This window comes from Pezoporus flaviventris, unplaced genomic scaffold (genome assembly GCF_033815535.1).
Source record: "Pezoporus flaviventris isolate CSIRO_AGI_PZ_B2104156 unplaced genomic scaffold, CSIRO_AGI_Pfla_v1 ptg000083l, whole genome shotgun sequence".
Taxonomy (NCBI): domain Eukaryota; kingdom Metazoa; phylum Chordata; class Aves; order Psittaciformes; family Psittacidae; genus Pezoporus; species Pezoporus flaviventris.
The window spans coordinates 13,542,883-13,559,314 of record NW_026892631.1 but is presented as its reverse complement, the minus strand read 5'-3'; the positions used below and the strand labels follow the sequence as shown (position 1 = coordinate 13,559,314).

The 16,432-nt window shown below is 45.0% G+C and overlaps 2 protein-coding genes across 2 annotated transcripts in view; one reads left to right on the top strand and one right to left on the bottom strand.

Annotated features, from left to right (window-relative positions):
• PACC1 (proton activated chloride channel 1) overlaps positions 1–4,859 on the bottom strand; it is a 179,242-nt gene extending 174,383 nt beyond the window's left edge. Inside the window, exon 1 of the mRNA XM_061475458.1 lies at positions 4,855–4,859. The gene's annotated coding sequence lies outside the window, so the exon portion shown is untranslated. The remainder of the gene's footprint in view (positions 1–4,854) is intronic.
• FLVCR1 (FLVCR choline and heme transporter 1) lies at positions 4,802–15,988 on the top strand. Its single transcript, XM_061475454.1, has 10 exons — positions 4,802–5,526; positions 8,449–8,593; positions 9,121–9,261; positions 9,547–9,614; positions 9,864–9,967; positions 11,105–11,215; positions 12,233–12,338; positions 12,551–12,662; positions 13,363–13,430; positions 14,790–15,988. Exons 1-10 carry the CDS (start codon positions 4,891–4,893, stop codon positions 14,850–14,852), a joined length of 1,554 nt encoding a protein of 517 aa, XP_061331438.1. The 5' UTR covers positions 4,802–4,890; the 3' UTR covers positions 14,853–15,988.
• The last annotated feature ends 444 nt before the right edge of the window (positions 15,989–16,432 follow it).

The following is a 16,432-nucleotide window of genomic DNA, read 5'->3' as shown; positions in this document are numbered from 1 at the left end:
GTACGTAGGTTTTTTACCCTGTTTGCGCTGGTGAGAACCTCAGGGGTAAAATTCCATCACGTATATTCAATTGATAGCTACCTACAAAAGGAAAACCAGATGGCAGCCCAACACAAGTACCAGATGTAGATTTCTGCCTCTTTTGTATGGATTGGGACACCCAGAAACGCAGATTTCTGTTGTTTGCAGTATATTACACATACTTCAAAATTCAGAACTTTTCTCTGATCCTTAACAGCATAATCCCATATTCCTGACAGTACACTGGCAAATGTGCATACTGTGGGCAGTCATATTCCAAACCTGAGGTGGCCAGATAAACTGGAGCTACAAACACATTTCAGTTGCGTCCTGTGTTGCAAGCACTCGTTTTCCAATTGGGATAATGGGCTTTATCTTGTGGGAGAATGGGCAAATGTTGGTGGAATGAGGATTGCATAGGAGGAAGAGGATGTTTACGTGTTCCCCTGTATTCTCTAATAGCTTTCAATCAAGAAATTGAAACATGCGACACTCCAACTACTTTCTTTCAAGTCCAGCTTATTGAGGTTTGTTTAATATCCTGCTAAAATTGGTCATTTCTAGCTCAGCTGGAACTTCAGATCTTTTGTTCTGAAAGCCCTTTCTTGAGCTGCTGTAGTTTTCTTGTTTAAACATTTCTGGAAGGCAAGTACCTGGCGCTCTCCTGCCACGGAGGTTTTCACTGCATCGAGACATCAACTTTTGCATTGAAAATCATATGCATTATAAATACCTCATAGGTCAGTGTTTAATCTTTTACTTCCACTGGAACATATGCTAGGGGGGGAACAGTAACACCATTACAAGTAAGGATACTGCTTTCCTAATTGCTTTTTAACGTCCTCCAGCCTGCAATTTTGAGTGCTTGTTTTCTGCCTGACTTCTGGACTTTGGGCACAAGAAAACAATTGCTGTGGAGTAAATCAGTATCAGCTACTTCCCAGTGACTCCTGATACATAAGACATATTATAGCTTTTTCACAGCATTCAGGAAAACGACTTTGCTAACATTTAGGTGTACACGAGCAATTTCTGGCCCTATCACTAACAGGAATATTCAGGACAGACTAAATTTTCAGTTTGAGGGTAGACTGGAAAAGGACAGCAGCAGTTTGAAGCTTGCGCTGTAAACCTTGACATCAGTGTTCTGGCTTTAGCTAATAAATTGTCCATGAAATGTAGAGATCCAAGGCCATGTGTTTTAAGTGGACTCCTGCAATGGATGTTTCTCATGGTGTAACTTTCTCTTGCTGAATAACTATGTCCTTGGCCCCGTTTCTCATAGAAATGGGAGTAAATCAGAAGTAATGGTTGTGAAGCCTATGAAAAAATAAAAAGCCAGGAGATAAGTATCAACGCTTTGCCTTGACGCTGTCAATTTGGTTTGCCTTTTCCTTTATCTTGTTTACGAAGCTACTTCTGGAGAGAAATGTCCCCAAAGATGGAACTGTGTTAACAGTACCTCATCAAAATCAACCTGGTTTTATTTCACCAAGATCAGTGCAGCTGCAGCAAATGTGGATTTGACTTTGTGTTGATCTGTTGTAAATAAACTTCATTCTGGAAAAGGTCTTCTCTCCTCATGGGGAGGCAACTTTCATCCACGTGCTCCTTCCACTGCCTCTTTGTCTCTGCAGTTCCCTGATGCCCACTTATTCCTTCCATGTGGGATCCCTGTGCAGGAAGCAGATGACAGTCAGTGTGCCGAACCATCAGGCAGGTAGAGGAGATGATGCTCTATGAGCACTGTGGCAGTGAAACCCAAGGTGTGCTGCCCATTCCAGGACAGGCTGAATTTGAACCTTTCGCTGGGGGTATTAGGTGGCAGCAGCTCTGCTGCTCTATGGAGCCAAAGCTGTAACAGTAGGAAAAGGAAGAATGAGAGGAGAACAAAGCCTGTTTTCCTCTGTCTTTAAGGAGTAAATGTAATCTCTGGATGGACTTTGAGGTCATCCAGAATTAAATGGGAAAAAAAAAGTTAAATGAAATGAGCTGCAGATCAACGTTTACCCCTTCTTCCAAAAGAACAAGTGTTGTTTAGGACACTAACGTTACATCTAGATGACCCACCACAGTGTCATGGTCCTTTCCCTGGCCCCAAGGCCAACCCACAACCTGTGCCAGTGATCGCTGTAGCTGATCAGCAGCATGGATGACTGGCTCCCGGTGACCATGAACGGGCACTGCTGGAAATACTTTCACAGACATTGTCTCAGGTGTGTTTTCAGCATAGTTCTACCAACGTGTACACAGACACACATCCCTGAGGTGAAAGCCGGCTATTCTGCTGCTTTGAGGTTTGTTTCAGTTCCCACTATGCCTCTTCCTCATGAAGTCCTGTTTTAAAATAGGCTTCACTGCTACAGCACTTAGCAATTGAACTGTGAAGTCAGGCAGAAGAAGTCAGAGGCATTTCCCCAGCGTGTGATCTTACACAGGAAAACTACAAACAAATCAGGCTTTTTCTTAGTATGAACGAAAGAGGCAAGAAGAGCCTGAATCATAGAATCAGCTGGGTTGAAAAAGACCTTTAAATCATCAAGTCCACTGCCAAGGCCACCACTAACCCATGGCACTGAGGCCAAACTGATCTCCCCTCATGACTGCCCTTCATGGTTACCTTTCACACCCCATTGCCCCGGCTCTACCCTCAGGATCTCCTCTCATGGCCCCCCCTTTCTCTCCGAATCTGATACAAGTAACTTGATTTTTAAAGGCAGGTTTCTAACAAACACACACTTGTGATCTTCGAATTCAGGATTCACTTCCAACAGTTGCTAAAACTCCACGGTGCCCACACTCATCACTACTGTTGCTCAGGGAAAGCAAACATAGCCAGAACAGTGTTTTGAAGCATGTGTTCATATTATTTCTCATGCTGTAAACAAGATCAGGACCTATGGCTTACACAGATCACCTGATCTTGAGTAAAATACCACTCATAATTAGTGAAGGAACTTAAGGCTGGTGCCTAAGTGCATCGACCACACAGACTCAGACCTGATTAGGCTCTGATATACCCGTGAACAATGGGCAGTGTGTTACCTGCCGAACACATGCCAACTGATTTCCCACAGAAGCCAGTAAAACATTAAGGTTTTGAACAAACTTCAATATTCCTGTACTTTCCTAATGCTCTTTGGAGAATAATCTGGCTTTTTAATAGGGTACAGCATCTACAGCAATCACCAACCGTCACAGGGGCTGCCAGGCACTGCTCTCCATGTGCAGACGTGTCCCGAGCAGGGTTCGAGGGCAGATTGCTGACTGAAGTGATATCAAACCACCTCCGCACATAAGCCAGGCAGATGGTTTTTTGGGTATGCGTCAAATCAGATTCCAGAGGTTGAGTGGAAACAAGGAATGTTTAGCCCGCGGCGCTGGAGGCAATGAAGGGCAGGGGTGGATGCAGATGAACTCACAATGCACCCATCCCAGACACCCTCCGCTGTAATTCCAGCCTCTGTCTCTTCCCATCCATCTCGTACCACTTCAGTACATTCCTCCACACTGGCACCATGAAGAGAAAAGTCACAGGGGAAGGCCAGCGATGTTCAATGAACGTGCTGGCAGTGTCCAGGGAGGCTGGCGATGCACAAGGCATCAAGAGTGGGCCTGTCCTGCACCGCTCAGCCTGGCCTGCCAGCACACACTGGCCGAGACAGCAATCGCAGGGCTGTGGTTATGCTGCTCCTGCCTTGGGGATATCATAGGGATGAGATACATCATTCCCATCTCCGCATGTCTCTCAGTCACCTACATGGGCAGCCTTTATGGGTTTAAAAGGCTGTAAGGCTTTTATATATATGTAATAATCCCAAGCACAAACACAGGGTGGGCAGAGAATGGATTGGGAGCAGCCTTGAGGAGTGAGGCTTGGGGATGTTGGCTGACGAGAAGCTCAACATGACCTGGCAGTGTGCGCTTGCAGCCCAGAAACCACCCGTGTATTGGGCTGCATCAACAGGAGTGTGAGCAGCAGGTCAGAGGAGGTGATCCTGCCCCTCTGCTCTGCTCTGTGAGAGCTCACCTGCAGTCCTGTGTCCAGCCCTGGGGCAGCAGCACAAGAGGGACATGGAGCTGCTGGAATAAGTCCAGAGGAAGCCATGGGGATGCTGTGAGGGCTGGAGCAGCTCTGCTCTGGAGCCAGGCTGAGAGAGCTGGGCTGGGTCAGCCTGGACAAGAGAAGGCTCCTGAAGGGGAGACCTTAGAGCAGCTCCAGTGCCTAAAGGGGCTGCGGGAAACCTGGAGAGGGGCTTTGGACAAGGGCCTGTAGGGACAGGCCAAGGGGAATGGCTTTAACCTGCCCGAGGGGAGACCGAGATGAGCTCTTAGGCAGAAGCTCTTCCCTGTGAGGGTGCTGAGGCGCTGGCACAGGGTGCCCAGAGAAGCTGTGGCTGCCCCATCCCTGGCAGTGTTCAAGGCCAGGTTGGACACAGGGCCTTGGAGCAACCTGCTCTACTGTGAGGTGTCCCTGCCCATGGCACTGGGCTTGAACTCTATGAGCTTTAAGGTCCCTTCGAACCCAAACCATTCTAGGATTCTACGCTATGGAATAATGAAATAACTAATTATACACACACATATACAAGGCTGTGTGTTTGTGTATAAGTATCTACATACACACATACGCATACACGTATATATTGGGCACACATGCACCACTGCACCTTCCCCAGCAACCAGGGCCGCCCAAGCCACTCCCGCCTCCCCGGGGCCGCCTCCCGCTCGTCCCGCTCCTCCCGCCCCTCCCGCCGGGCGGGGCTGTGGCGGCGGCCGCGGTCTCGGAGCCGGAACCGGGTGACCTTGTGCGGCAGAGCGGGGCTGCTGGCGCCGCGGCCGGGGAGGCTGGGTGCGGAGACGGCCGAGATGGTGGAGGACGGCGGCGAGGAGGAGGCGGAGGGGGACAGCGGGGAGATGCCGGCGGCCAGCGCCGTGCTCCCCCTGCAGCGCTGCAACGGCTTCCTACCTGGCAAGGTGGCGGAGGACGGCGGGCGGGCGGGCGGCGGGGAGCGGGCGGAGGCCGAGGCCGAGGCCATGCTGTCGGCGGCGGGGGGCCGCGTGGAGACGCGGCTGTCGCGGCGGCGGCTGGCGGTGCTGGCCGTCTTCAGCAGCTACTCGCTGGTGAACTCCTTCCAGTGGATCCAGTACAGCATCCTTAGCAACGTCTTCGCGGTCTTCTACGGCGTCTCCTTCACGCAGATAGACTGGCTCTCCATGGTCTACATGGTGGTCTACGTGCCGCTGATCCTGCCCGCGACCTGGCTGCTGGACACCCGCGGCCTGCGCCTCACGGCACTGTTGGGTGCCGGCCTCAACGGGCTGGGCGCCTGGCTCAAGTGCGGCAGCCTGGCCCCCGGCCGGTACGCGCTGACCCTGGCAGCCCAGGCTGTCTGCGCCGTGGCACAGGTCTTCATCCTGGGGCTGCCCTCGCGCATCGCATCCGTGTGGTTCGGCCCCACCGAGGTCTCCACCGCCTGCGCCGTGGCTGTGCTGGGCAACCAGGTAGGGGGCGAGGGAGGCTTCCTCCGGAGCTTGGTGACGCCTTGGGTTAAAAATAGGTCGTTAAAGTGGGAGAAAGCATTCCTCAAGAGGTGGTGGTGGAGAGAGGAGAAGTGATGGAGCCCGGGCAATGGAGGTGATGATACCGCCCAGGCTTGCTCTGCAGAGCGCTGGCCGCGTGGCAGTGTATAGCAGCTTGCATGCTTCTGTCGGCTGCCTGGAGTACATCAATTGAGACCCTTTGCAGAAGTCGTCCTGCTCCGCTTTCTCTTCCTCTCGCGTTCAGGATCTTGCCGCTTGCATTTGGCATCATTCAGCTGATTGAATACACCCTTAGCTGGCAGGGGATTGGGTATGTGACCTTTGATGGAGAGCCCCAGTGCCAGCATACTTTAGTTCTTGCTCTTTAAAATATGGCCTGGACTCACTGGTCAATGCTGTGGTGGCTCATGAGGTTTTGTGTAGCGCTGTGAGTTCACATCACTGTGGGGAGCTGACAATGGAGTCACAGGTTTACTCAAGCTCTCATGTCCTGGCCACATTCAGGGAGCTGGAACAGGCGTATGTGAAAACATGGGTGAAGAGATGGTACCTCCCCATAGCCTTGTTCTCCCCCCTGCCACTGTCCCTGCTTGTTTTGTGGCAATAAAACATTAAGATTCCCTTCAGCTTCGCTGGTGTGGGATGAGGTCATAGGTGCAGTTTGATTAAGGTAGCAGGGGGTTGGTTTTTATCATGTGGGTAATTTTATGTTTGTGCACTTTGGATTATTACAGTGGTAATACTGGCGTTGCGTATTTACAGTTAGGGTTGCTCATTAGTTCATGCTTTGCTGTTCAGAGTTTTCCCAATGCTGTCCCAAAACATTTTGGTTTTGCACTGAAGTCTTCAAGTGGACAAGTCAACTGCCCCATTTGGAGTGAACACTTTGGGGGTTGTTGGTTGTTTTAGCAGTTGAGCAGAAATTTTGCATCTGTGCCCTGGAATCAGGTTTGGCAGCTAAATTTCTGCTCTTTCTGACATGCACCAGTTCTCCCAGTAGCAGGAGTTACTGGGGCTTCAGTTCTGCAGTACAGTGCTAGGGATCCTGCTCTGAGTCTGATGCTTCACTCGGATGCAGGGATTGAAGTGATGCAGGACAGCAGCAGGAGTGCAGATAGGAACCGTGAGAAAGCTGCACAAGGAAAATGGGAGCAGAGGTGTGAACAAAAGAAACCTTTGTTATTTCTGGAGCGTATTCCCTTCTGGAAGGATGGATCTTAGTGTGCCAACATGCTTGGCAGCCCTCTGCTAGGGAAACATCTGTGGAGTGCACTGGCAAAATGTCTTTCACCTTCCTCTGGAAGTCCTGTGCAAGTGATAAAGGCTTATCCTGCAGCTGTGCTGTACCCTGCTAGCTCAGAGCTGTGCGCTATGTAGGTCTTAAGATCCCAGTCCTGCTTGTGATCCATAAAGACTGATATGGTGTCAAACAAGAGAATTTCTGTCCTCAGTTTTTGCTTTATTGAAAAGCCCTCTCAAACTGCATTGTAAGAGTAGTGAAATGACCAATTAGGCAGTGGGAAGTTAGAAGTGATGTTGTCTGTATCCCCCAATGCAGTTCACTTCTGCCTGTGAAATATATACAGTCTCACTGTGCATGTTTCACTGCACAAGGTGAGCTGTGTAACAGTTGCTATAACCAGCTGGTCATGGAATTTCTTTCCATAACCTCAGAGCTAGAGCAAACAGGGCTGATACCAGAATGGAAGGACAATGGAGCTGTCAAAAACCACATCGTTCCTGTTACCTCTTGAGATGCTGATCACTTGCAGTTGAAACACAAATCACTGGGAATGCAGCAGATGTACCTGTCAAGGGTTGTTGGGAATGCTGGATTTCCACAAGTATTTGGCATCTTAAACTGGGCATATCACACTCATTGGAACTCTTGATCCCTCTGGTCTTAACCTCTCTAGGTATAAAAGGGGAGAATGGTATCATTTTACTTTCTTTGAATATTGTGGGTACTGTATTGGCTCTTAACAGTCTTTGGTGCTCTTTTTTTACCTGAAATAAGATTCAGTTTCAGGTTTTTTTTTTGTGGTTTTTTTTTGGTTTCTTTTTTCAGTTAAAAAAATTAAAAAAAAAGTTCTAACACTTTAAAATTCAGTTTAGTTTTGGAGGAGCAGCAGGCATAAATTGGAGAATAGTCCAAGGCTGTTGTTCCTTCATGCTTTAGAATGTTTTATATATACACACGAAATCTCAGTCCTTGTTTTTTGTCTCGCCTTCATACAAAATCAGTTGCTGCTTTGGAATTGACTCCAGATACAAACCCACTACTGCTTTATCTTGTGATTTTTTTTCTTTATTTCCTTAGCAATAGTTGCAGATGGAGGTTTTAAGTTTGTGGTCCTTAGTCAGGGTGTTCTTTTTCGCTTGCTCTTCTCTGCCCTATCAGCTCTGCAGTAAATCTGGTGTGCCAGTCTTTGTTACTGTGGTGGCAGGATCTGGACATCAAGTGGAGTATTTTTGAGCAAGGAGGGCATTTCTACAAGAGTAGCTTCTGTCATCTCCGGGACTTCAGTTGCAGAATGATTGATACAGATTTATGTGCATGCACTGTGTTTTCCTGAGACAGATTCTTCTGCAGAAAGGCTTGCTTAATGCTTAGCTCTTAAATGTGCTGTATGCTAGGTGTAATTTTGCAGTTTCATTTAGAAATGAAAAGGTTAAAACCTGAGTTATGAAAGACCTGGTTGTGAAATGTCACTGAAAGCAAATGGCTCAGAAAGCATGATGCTAAAGGAACACTTTTCCTTCATAGTTGATTAATTCTTATTATGATATAAACTCTGAATTCTACCTGGTAAGGCTTTCTACTTCTGTAAGTTTTTACTTTCACAGTGAAATGAGTTTTGGTTTTCTTTTCTTGCTTTACAGCTTGGCACTGCAATAGGCTTTTTGTTGCCACCTGTTTTGGTTCCAAATACACCGAATGATATCGATCTAATGGCACATAACATCAGCATCATGTTCTATGGAACAGCGATAGTATCCACGCTTTTGTTCTTCTTAACAGGCGTTGGTAAGTGTTCCTTTATAATTTAGAGGGTGACCGCAGGGAGTGTTTACAACATCACACCTAAAGCATCTGCCTATGCTTAAAACAGCTGCTTATTTTTTCTCCAGTTTACTTTAGTTTGCTTACCTGATGCACCAGGTTTAAATAACAACCAGCTTACTGTTACAGTATGTCTGCTTCACATGATGGGGTGACCTCTCAGAGTATTTAGTTCACTTATTCTTTCTGCTATAAGGCCATTATAATATAATGTGAATTCTCTCTGTTAATCTTACAGTTCAGATACAGAGGTCTAGATGCATTGCAGATGAAGTCTGTCTTTGACCTTATGTGGGGAGCGATCAGACGTGACCAAATCATTAGCACATCTTTTGTGGCTGTGACTTGGTTCTTCCATGAGAAAATCTAGAATATTTGTTTCATGGGAGTGTTACAAAGCACAAGTTAATCTGAAATTCATCAGACTCAAACACTTCAGAAAGAAAAAGCATAAAGAGGAATCAAAATCGTTCCTTCTTCTCTTTCCCCAGTGTTTGAAGAAAAGCCCAAGTACCCTCCTAGTCAGTCTCAAGCAGTCCTGCAGGCTGTGCCTCCCGAGGATTACTCCTACAAACAGTCAATTATTAACTTGTTCAGAAATATTCCATTTGTACTTCTGCTGATCAGTTATGGTAAGTGGTGCTGTCTGGCTGTAGTCTGGCAGAGCAGTCCAGATGTGTGTGGAAAGTACAATGGGTTTTAGCTGTGGTGGTTTTTAGGGGGGGAGGAAGTGACAACCTTTTAATTACTCAGCAGCCAGTGCTGGAAAATCCATCAGGGTTCAAAATACCATTTGTAGGTCTGGTGAGGAGGTTTTGCCTCTGATGTGAGTCTTAAATACCTGAAGGTACTCTTTAGGATAGCAGATTTACATGTCTACACCTGAAATGACTGAACCTTTTCCTTTGGTACTGCAGGTATTATGACTGGAGCATTTTATTCTGTCTCCACACTATTAAACCAGATGATAGTAACGCATTATGAGGTAAGGTTCTTGGATTTTCTTTGTATTTCTTTTTCTACTGAACATTTGCTGAGGTGATGTGTGTTGTTATGTAGGTGCTGTGTGTGCTCAGACGTTTGGTTTCCTTTGTACCTCCCTGCAGTTTCTTGCACCATGCAGCTATGGGAGTCATAGGAGTATGTGTTTGTGCTTATGACTACCAAGAGGTCTGAACTTGACTCTGAGTGGAAGCAAGTTATTAATGAGCACCATATAAATATTTGTTGAAAGGGAGAAGAAGTGAACGCTGGGAGAATTGGCTTGACACTGGTGGTGGCAGGAATGGTGGGTTCGATTATTTGTGGTTTGTGGCTGGATTACACTAAAACATACAAGTAAGTGTGGGTAGGAATGTGTGGGGTTAGGGGTAGGAGAGTGGTGCAATTGCCTTGGAAAAACACTGCAACCTGAGGACTGAACAGAACCAACGATAAAATGCAGTTAGTCTCTGATATTTAGTAGCAGCCTTGATGGAGACTAGTTTCTTGAGGCAAAAGCTTGACACTGGCTCTTGGCCAAGAGAAATGAGAGAGAAGTATGCAAAGATGTGAAGGGTTTTCCTTGTACTCTTGTCTCTTCAGGAGCGTATGGCTAACAAGGAAGGCATTGTATGTCTTGCATGCAGTGGCCAGGTGGCCCAGTGGGCTCCTTCTCCTAGGAAAGCATAAAAGCTCAAAACCTATTCTGCATTGGTTTGTAAAATGGATGGTTGATGGTGGTCCAATTAGCAAGCGTAATATTTGCTTTAAATTCAGGGAATGACCATGGAGCAGAACTCTGTTCTGGGGTAGGAGCTCCTGGGTCCATTACCCACGGAGTGGTGCCCCCAGGAGTAAGCAGTGCCCTGGAGCACTGCTTGCAGTGGAGTAGCTCTCCTCCGTGACTCTTAGTACGTTATGAGCAGGAGCTCTAGAAACCTAATGGATGTTAATGCTGCATATTGGCTGTGTTTCTGCATGTAGTTTGGCTTATAAATGATATGTGCTTTAATATTTTGGATGACATCCCTTATTCCAGAGTTAATATAAATGGAACTTTGCAATGAGATTTGTTTGGCTTGCCTCTTAGGCTGACTTTTATTGCTAATAGTGTTCGATTTGGCTGCTCGTATATTGATGTATTGTGTAATGGGCAGTGCTGCAGAATGGCCAAGAGGTACAGCATAAGAGAGAACTAAGACAGTCTTAAGGTAATAGTATCTGCTGTGATTGTCCACTCTTTAAGAGTCTGAGTAAGTGTCTTTAGTCTTGAGTAAAGCAGCCATATAACCAAGGCAGTAAAGAGGGGTACATTCTCATTGCATGATGTGTTTTGAGTCAGAATGACATGAAGCAAATTTATAGCTGTAGAATACCAGTTGTTAGAGAATAAGTAGTGTCTCTGTTACCTTTCCATGCTTCAGCAATGTGCTATGACCTTACCTTAACAGTGTTAATTTTTGTTAATTGTTTTCTATTTTGGTTGGGTTACAGACAAACTACTTTGATCATTTACATTCTCTCTTTCATCGGAATGCTGGTATTTACCTTCACCCTGGACCTCGGATACCTTATAGTAGTGTTCGTGACCGGAGGAGTACTTGGGTGAGCATTTAGAGGGCTAGAAGACTTCCTGCAGTTCTCTTCAGAAACAGTATCCAACTGTTTTAACTAAGTGATTCTACTGTATATTCCGTTGCCATCCTCTCTATGCCTGTAGCACACAGTACAGGTAGGGTTTACTAGGGTTTCACCTTCAATTACATCAAAATAAACCTAAAGCAACTCACTTCTCAGAGAATTCCTTTTAACATTTTATGGACCTAACAGCCTGTATGGGGTCAATTTGCTTGGGTCCAGTTCAGAAAGCTCTTTGCAGTAAAGCTGTATCTTTCTGTTGAGAAGTGCATAAGTGATCAGAGTTTAAACTCTGGGAAGGAAGGCTGGCTTCTGTGTGTGTTGGTTTGGATCAAAATTTTGGTAGCCCAAGCAACATGCTGGATGCTTTGTTCACTCAGAAGAGCACCTCTCATAATCTAAAAGCCCCAGAGGGAATAGTGCTGAATCCAGGCACAATGGTCAAGGTAGAGCCAGAAATGTCTTGAGATTTTCACTTTAAAAACCAGTCAGACTTTAGAAACCTCAACTGCATTAAGCCCATCACCGGTGAGTCCTCTCAGCTTCTTCCTCAGCGGGTTCTAGCAGACATTTTAGTGTCCAGCTTCACCTCCTACTGATGGTCCCTTTTTGTCTTCCAGCATGGATGTTTGGCCTGATAAAATGATGTTTGTGGATATCTTCTGTTTGAAATCAATTGGCTTCAGCTACGCAGTGGCTCATGGATGGGTCAGAGAAGGTTGTTTCATATGGGTGGAGTGCAGGTGGTTATGTGAAACAGGACAAATAGGTTAAAATATCTTTGTCTTAAAAAGAGAGATGTGTGTCTAAAATTGTTGGATGAAATTGAGGGAGTGAAGCCAGTGAAGCAAGTAATGAAACGTGTTAGGTCTTGAAAACGGACAGTTTGGGATACCAGCTAATTCATAATACCATGTGTTTATGTCTGACTTCCTTAGCTGTAGTAATAGATGAAGGCCATCCTCTTGCTCTCCTCTTCAATAGGTTCTTCATGACTGGCTATCTCCCACTTGGGTTTGAATTTGCTGTGGAAATTACATACCCAGAGTCTGAAGGCACTTCCTCAGGTCTCCTTAATGCATCAGCACAGGTTGTATCATTTTATTTCTCCAAGTAAAATAATATTCAGGAAGGCCATTCTGCTTGAGTCTAAGGTGGCTTTCATTAGACTTGGCTTCTAAGTCTCTTTTGTGGTGCTGTAGTCAATTTGGTTTCTATAAGATATAACCTTACTTAACTTTGCAAGGTAAAGTGATGGCTCTTTTCTGGGTGATCCTGATGAAGCGACTTCTTTGTTCATAGATATTTGGAATCATCTTCACACTTGTCCAAGGAAAACTCACAACAGACTACAGTCCTCGTGCAGGAAACCTCTTTCTTTGTGCTTGGATCTTTGTGGGCATTATCTTAACGGGTAAGTAGCCAGAAATGTAAGTAATGATTTCTCTTTAATGTAAAAATATGGAAGCTTTTCTGACATAGTGAATTGCTGGGTAGTTTTTAGATGTCCTGGACATCTAGGATTTCAGTACATGGTTTCCTGTCTGGGCTGACAGAAGTTACAACTGCAGGGTTTAGTGGCTGCTGTTTCTTTCTGTTTGCTCTGGTTTTCACTTTAAGTATGTGCTGCATGCAGACCTTTTGTTTTAAGGGTGATGTTGCTAAGGTACAGACAGCCATCTGTCACCCTTTTCTGGAGTCATGTCTTGAATCTGAGGCAGATGCCTATCTGTAGGGTAGGTTAATGCATGTAAACAAATACATACATGGAGACACTTTGCAGTTTTCCAAATGCAAGAAACTCCTGATGTATTCCTGAACAGTACCAGTGACTTACACATGTTGGTACTTAGAAATGTGCTGAACATGCTAAAACCGTCCAGCTTTGCTTGAAGTGCTCGTGGTTGAAAAGCTTTTATTGTCTTTTTCTGCGTGTGCCTTGCGAGGAGCAAGTTCAAGTTGTTGGTAAGTTCCAGATGCAGCAGAGGGAGTACAGGTATTTTGAGTATGTGCTGAAAGCAGCTTTTATGTACTTGCACTGTACAAATGTTTCCCTTGAAATGCATGTCATTGCAAAGTTGTGAACCAGCTTTCTCTTCATTTCCTTGTTACAGCTGTAATAAAATCAGATTTGCGAAGACACAATGTGAATTCAGGGGTAATGAATTTGGATGTGAAAACTGTAAGTGGCGACTCTTCTACCATGATTGTGTTACCATACTTGAATGCTTGGCTTTTGTTGGCATAATAATATTAACAGCAAAAGAGGAATTGCAAAAACTTATACTATGACTGTTTCCATCTGGTTTGGAACAACAGAGCCACATGGGGTGATTCCCTCGGGTATCTGTTTCTCCCCTTAGCTCTGCTGAAAAACCTGGAAGACCTTCTGCTCTGAAGATTTTCCAGGTTTTAGTGCTTGAATCTTGCTTTTTTGATATTTGCAGGTAGCATTGTAAATTGTGAAGCCTTTTTTGAGTATTGGGTTAGGAGCCTGTGTTATAGATGCCCATTTTACTTAAAATGCCTGCAGTCCCTTTAAGTGAAGGCAGTGTCTGATGAACAGAAGTCACGCTGTGGTTTCTCTGCTGTACTGCATGAAGAGCTGGGTCTGTTCTGCAGTTTAAATGAAGGGTGCGCACAGCACTCTTCCTGCTGTTCAGGAGGTCCCAGTCCCATGTTTCAGCAGGTTGTTCAGATGATCACAGTTGCTAGGAGGCGTAAGGCTGGCAGTGGAAACTTTCTCAGTGTTGTGGGATTTTTGGTCATTTGGATCTACCATGAAACAGCTTTTTGGAGTCAGACACTGCAGGATCCTCTCTCACATGTAGGTGTCTTGCATATATTGCAGCTTTTGATTGTCTTTGATCAGGTACACACTGTTAGCGTCTGCATAATGTTCAGAAACTTCTAAGCTGGTGCCCTAGGACCTAACTTGAACCTGAAACCTGTGCAGCTGTGTGTACACAGTGTGGCATCCTGTGGCTTTACCAGCCTGGGTAGGGGGCTGTCTTGGGATTGTACATGCTGACTGTAGGCAGTGGTCCATGGCTTGTCTGGTTTCTATTATCACCTAGTGAATTAGCCTAGATTGGCCCACAGCCTCATTTATATTAGCCAGGATATAACAAAAGCCTGGAGTCCTTACCCTGAGATCACCATAAGTAATCGAGAGCTGCCTATGTTGTTAAAGAGCAATAGCATTTTGATACCAAACCTCGATCATTAAGATTCTACTGTATTTAAATGTCATGGAGAAAAAACCTGAAAGTTCATCTCCATATGATAAATATCTATATGTATTAAATGTACAGTTTAGAGTTATACTACAAAACTCAATTCTATGGGGTTTTCAGGGGGGGCTGGTGTTTTGGTTTGGTTTTCTTTCCTTTATAGGGAGAAGGTAAACTGGGGCTTTCTCTAAATGCCCCATTTGGTTACTTAACTACACTGTATGTAGGAATACTGAGTTTGGGAATAGCTTCTGCTGAATAACAGCTTAATTTCAGCTGTGTTCTTTCTTTTTCTCCCTCCTCTCCAGGTACCAGTTGAGAGTCCTGTTGAACCTGAAAACACTGAATTAAAAATTCAATCAGCTTTATAAAAGCTCAAAGAAGGTGGCTTTAGAAACGCACAAGTTTAGTTGGCTACTGAACAATAGTAATTGGTGTAATCACTGGATTTATGTGTTTGAGTAGTAAAATGTGTTTGGTGGTACTGGTGATTGTTGCGTGATGGAAACTAGGAAGATGCTCAGTTCATTTTGCCCATGATGCAGGCAGTTCACTTTTGTATGGAGTATTTATTTTAGCAGGTTTCAGGTTTTGCAGTTTCATTACTAGAGGACTGTGTGAGCACTCTCCAAGCGTCAGGAGACAGGTACACTCAGGATGCATACTTGGAAAAAAACTGGAATTCTGAAGTACAGTCGTCACGAGCAGAAGTAGCTGATCTCTTTCGGTTCAGTCTTTGCCGGTGTGTTTGACAAGGCAGAGCAGGTGGCTCCACAGCTGGAGGATGTTCACAAGTTCCTTTTTTAAATGTATCTGTATTTTTAATATAAGGCAATGGTTCCTTCTGGGAAACTGTCTATAGCACAACGGTGAAAACAAGAGATGACTGCAAACGTGTGTGTTTCAGACTGACATTGCTTTTGCCTTGAAACTTCTCGATGGGTATCAGAAGGCAGATAAAAGAAAATGCCGTCTGACAGATTCATTGTAACATTTCCAGGGAGACTTAGAGAGTCTCCCACTAGGTAAATTGAAGAAAAAAAACATTTCTTATTAAATACAAAGGAGGAGAAAGGCCTTTGTCTCTACTGTGGAGTATTTATAGGCAATGGAACACTACAACACAGGTTGCCTCCACGTTTGAGTGCTTTCTCAGTTAAAGAGCGAGAGGAGTGCGTGTTTACAAAGAGCTGGTGCCTTTACTTTGTAAAGAAGATCCTTGCCTCACCTTGAATTTAATCAGTGCTGCTGAAGAAATTCCACATTGTGTGTTGAACCTTCTCTGAGTGTATCAGAAACCTTGTTCTATCCTTTTGTGCATTTATTTCTCTGTTATGAATCGTTTAATTTGTCTTAGGGATATTTTTGTGCTCGTACAATTTAAATCATGTGCAGTTAAAAGCTGTAAGGATGAGTGAAGGGAAAATAGTGATGTTTCACTTTGAGGAAATATTTGCTGTTGATATCATACATCTTGGTTACAAAAGGAGCCGACTTCATTAACATTTGCCTTGTGTTATTAGATGTATCTGAATTTGGGATGTGGATTTCTCACTGAGGTGCTTTTGAAACTTTTTTCTTTTACCTCGTGCTCTGTCTCTACACCTCCAGAACTGATAGCAGCACAGTGGGGCCCTACTATTACTGAATAAGTCAGACCTGACTTGGTGAACTTTCTGCAGACATTTAAGCTTTGGCAGTATTTAAGCTGAGCCTGCAGGTTCAATGCCATCGATGATGCCATCTCTTTGAGTTCCCACAGCTGTCACACCATCCGGAAGGTGGAATCCTGCTCGAAGTTTTCCACAGATCGTTACAGTTGGGTATGAGGACCTTTTTAACTCCAAGCCAAGTCTTTCAGTGTGACAAGTATCATGAAATGCTTTTCTTTTTTCTCATTTCGCTGTAAATTTAGTGAATAGTTTTAGATAGAAAGGACCCTGTAAGCTCA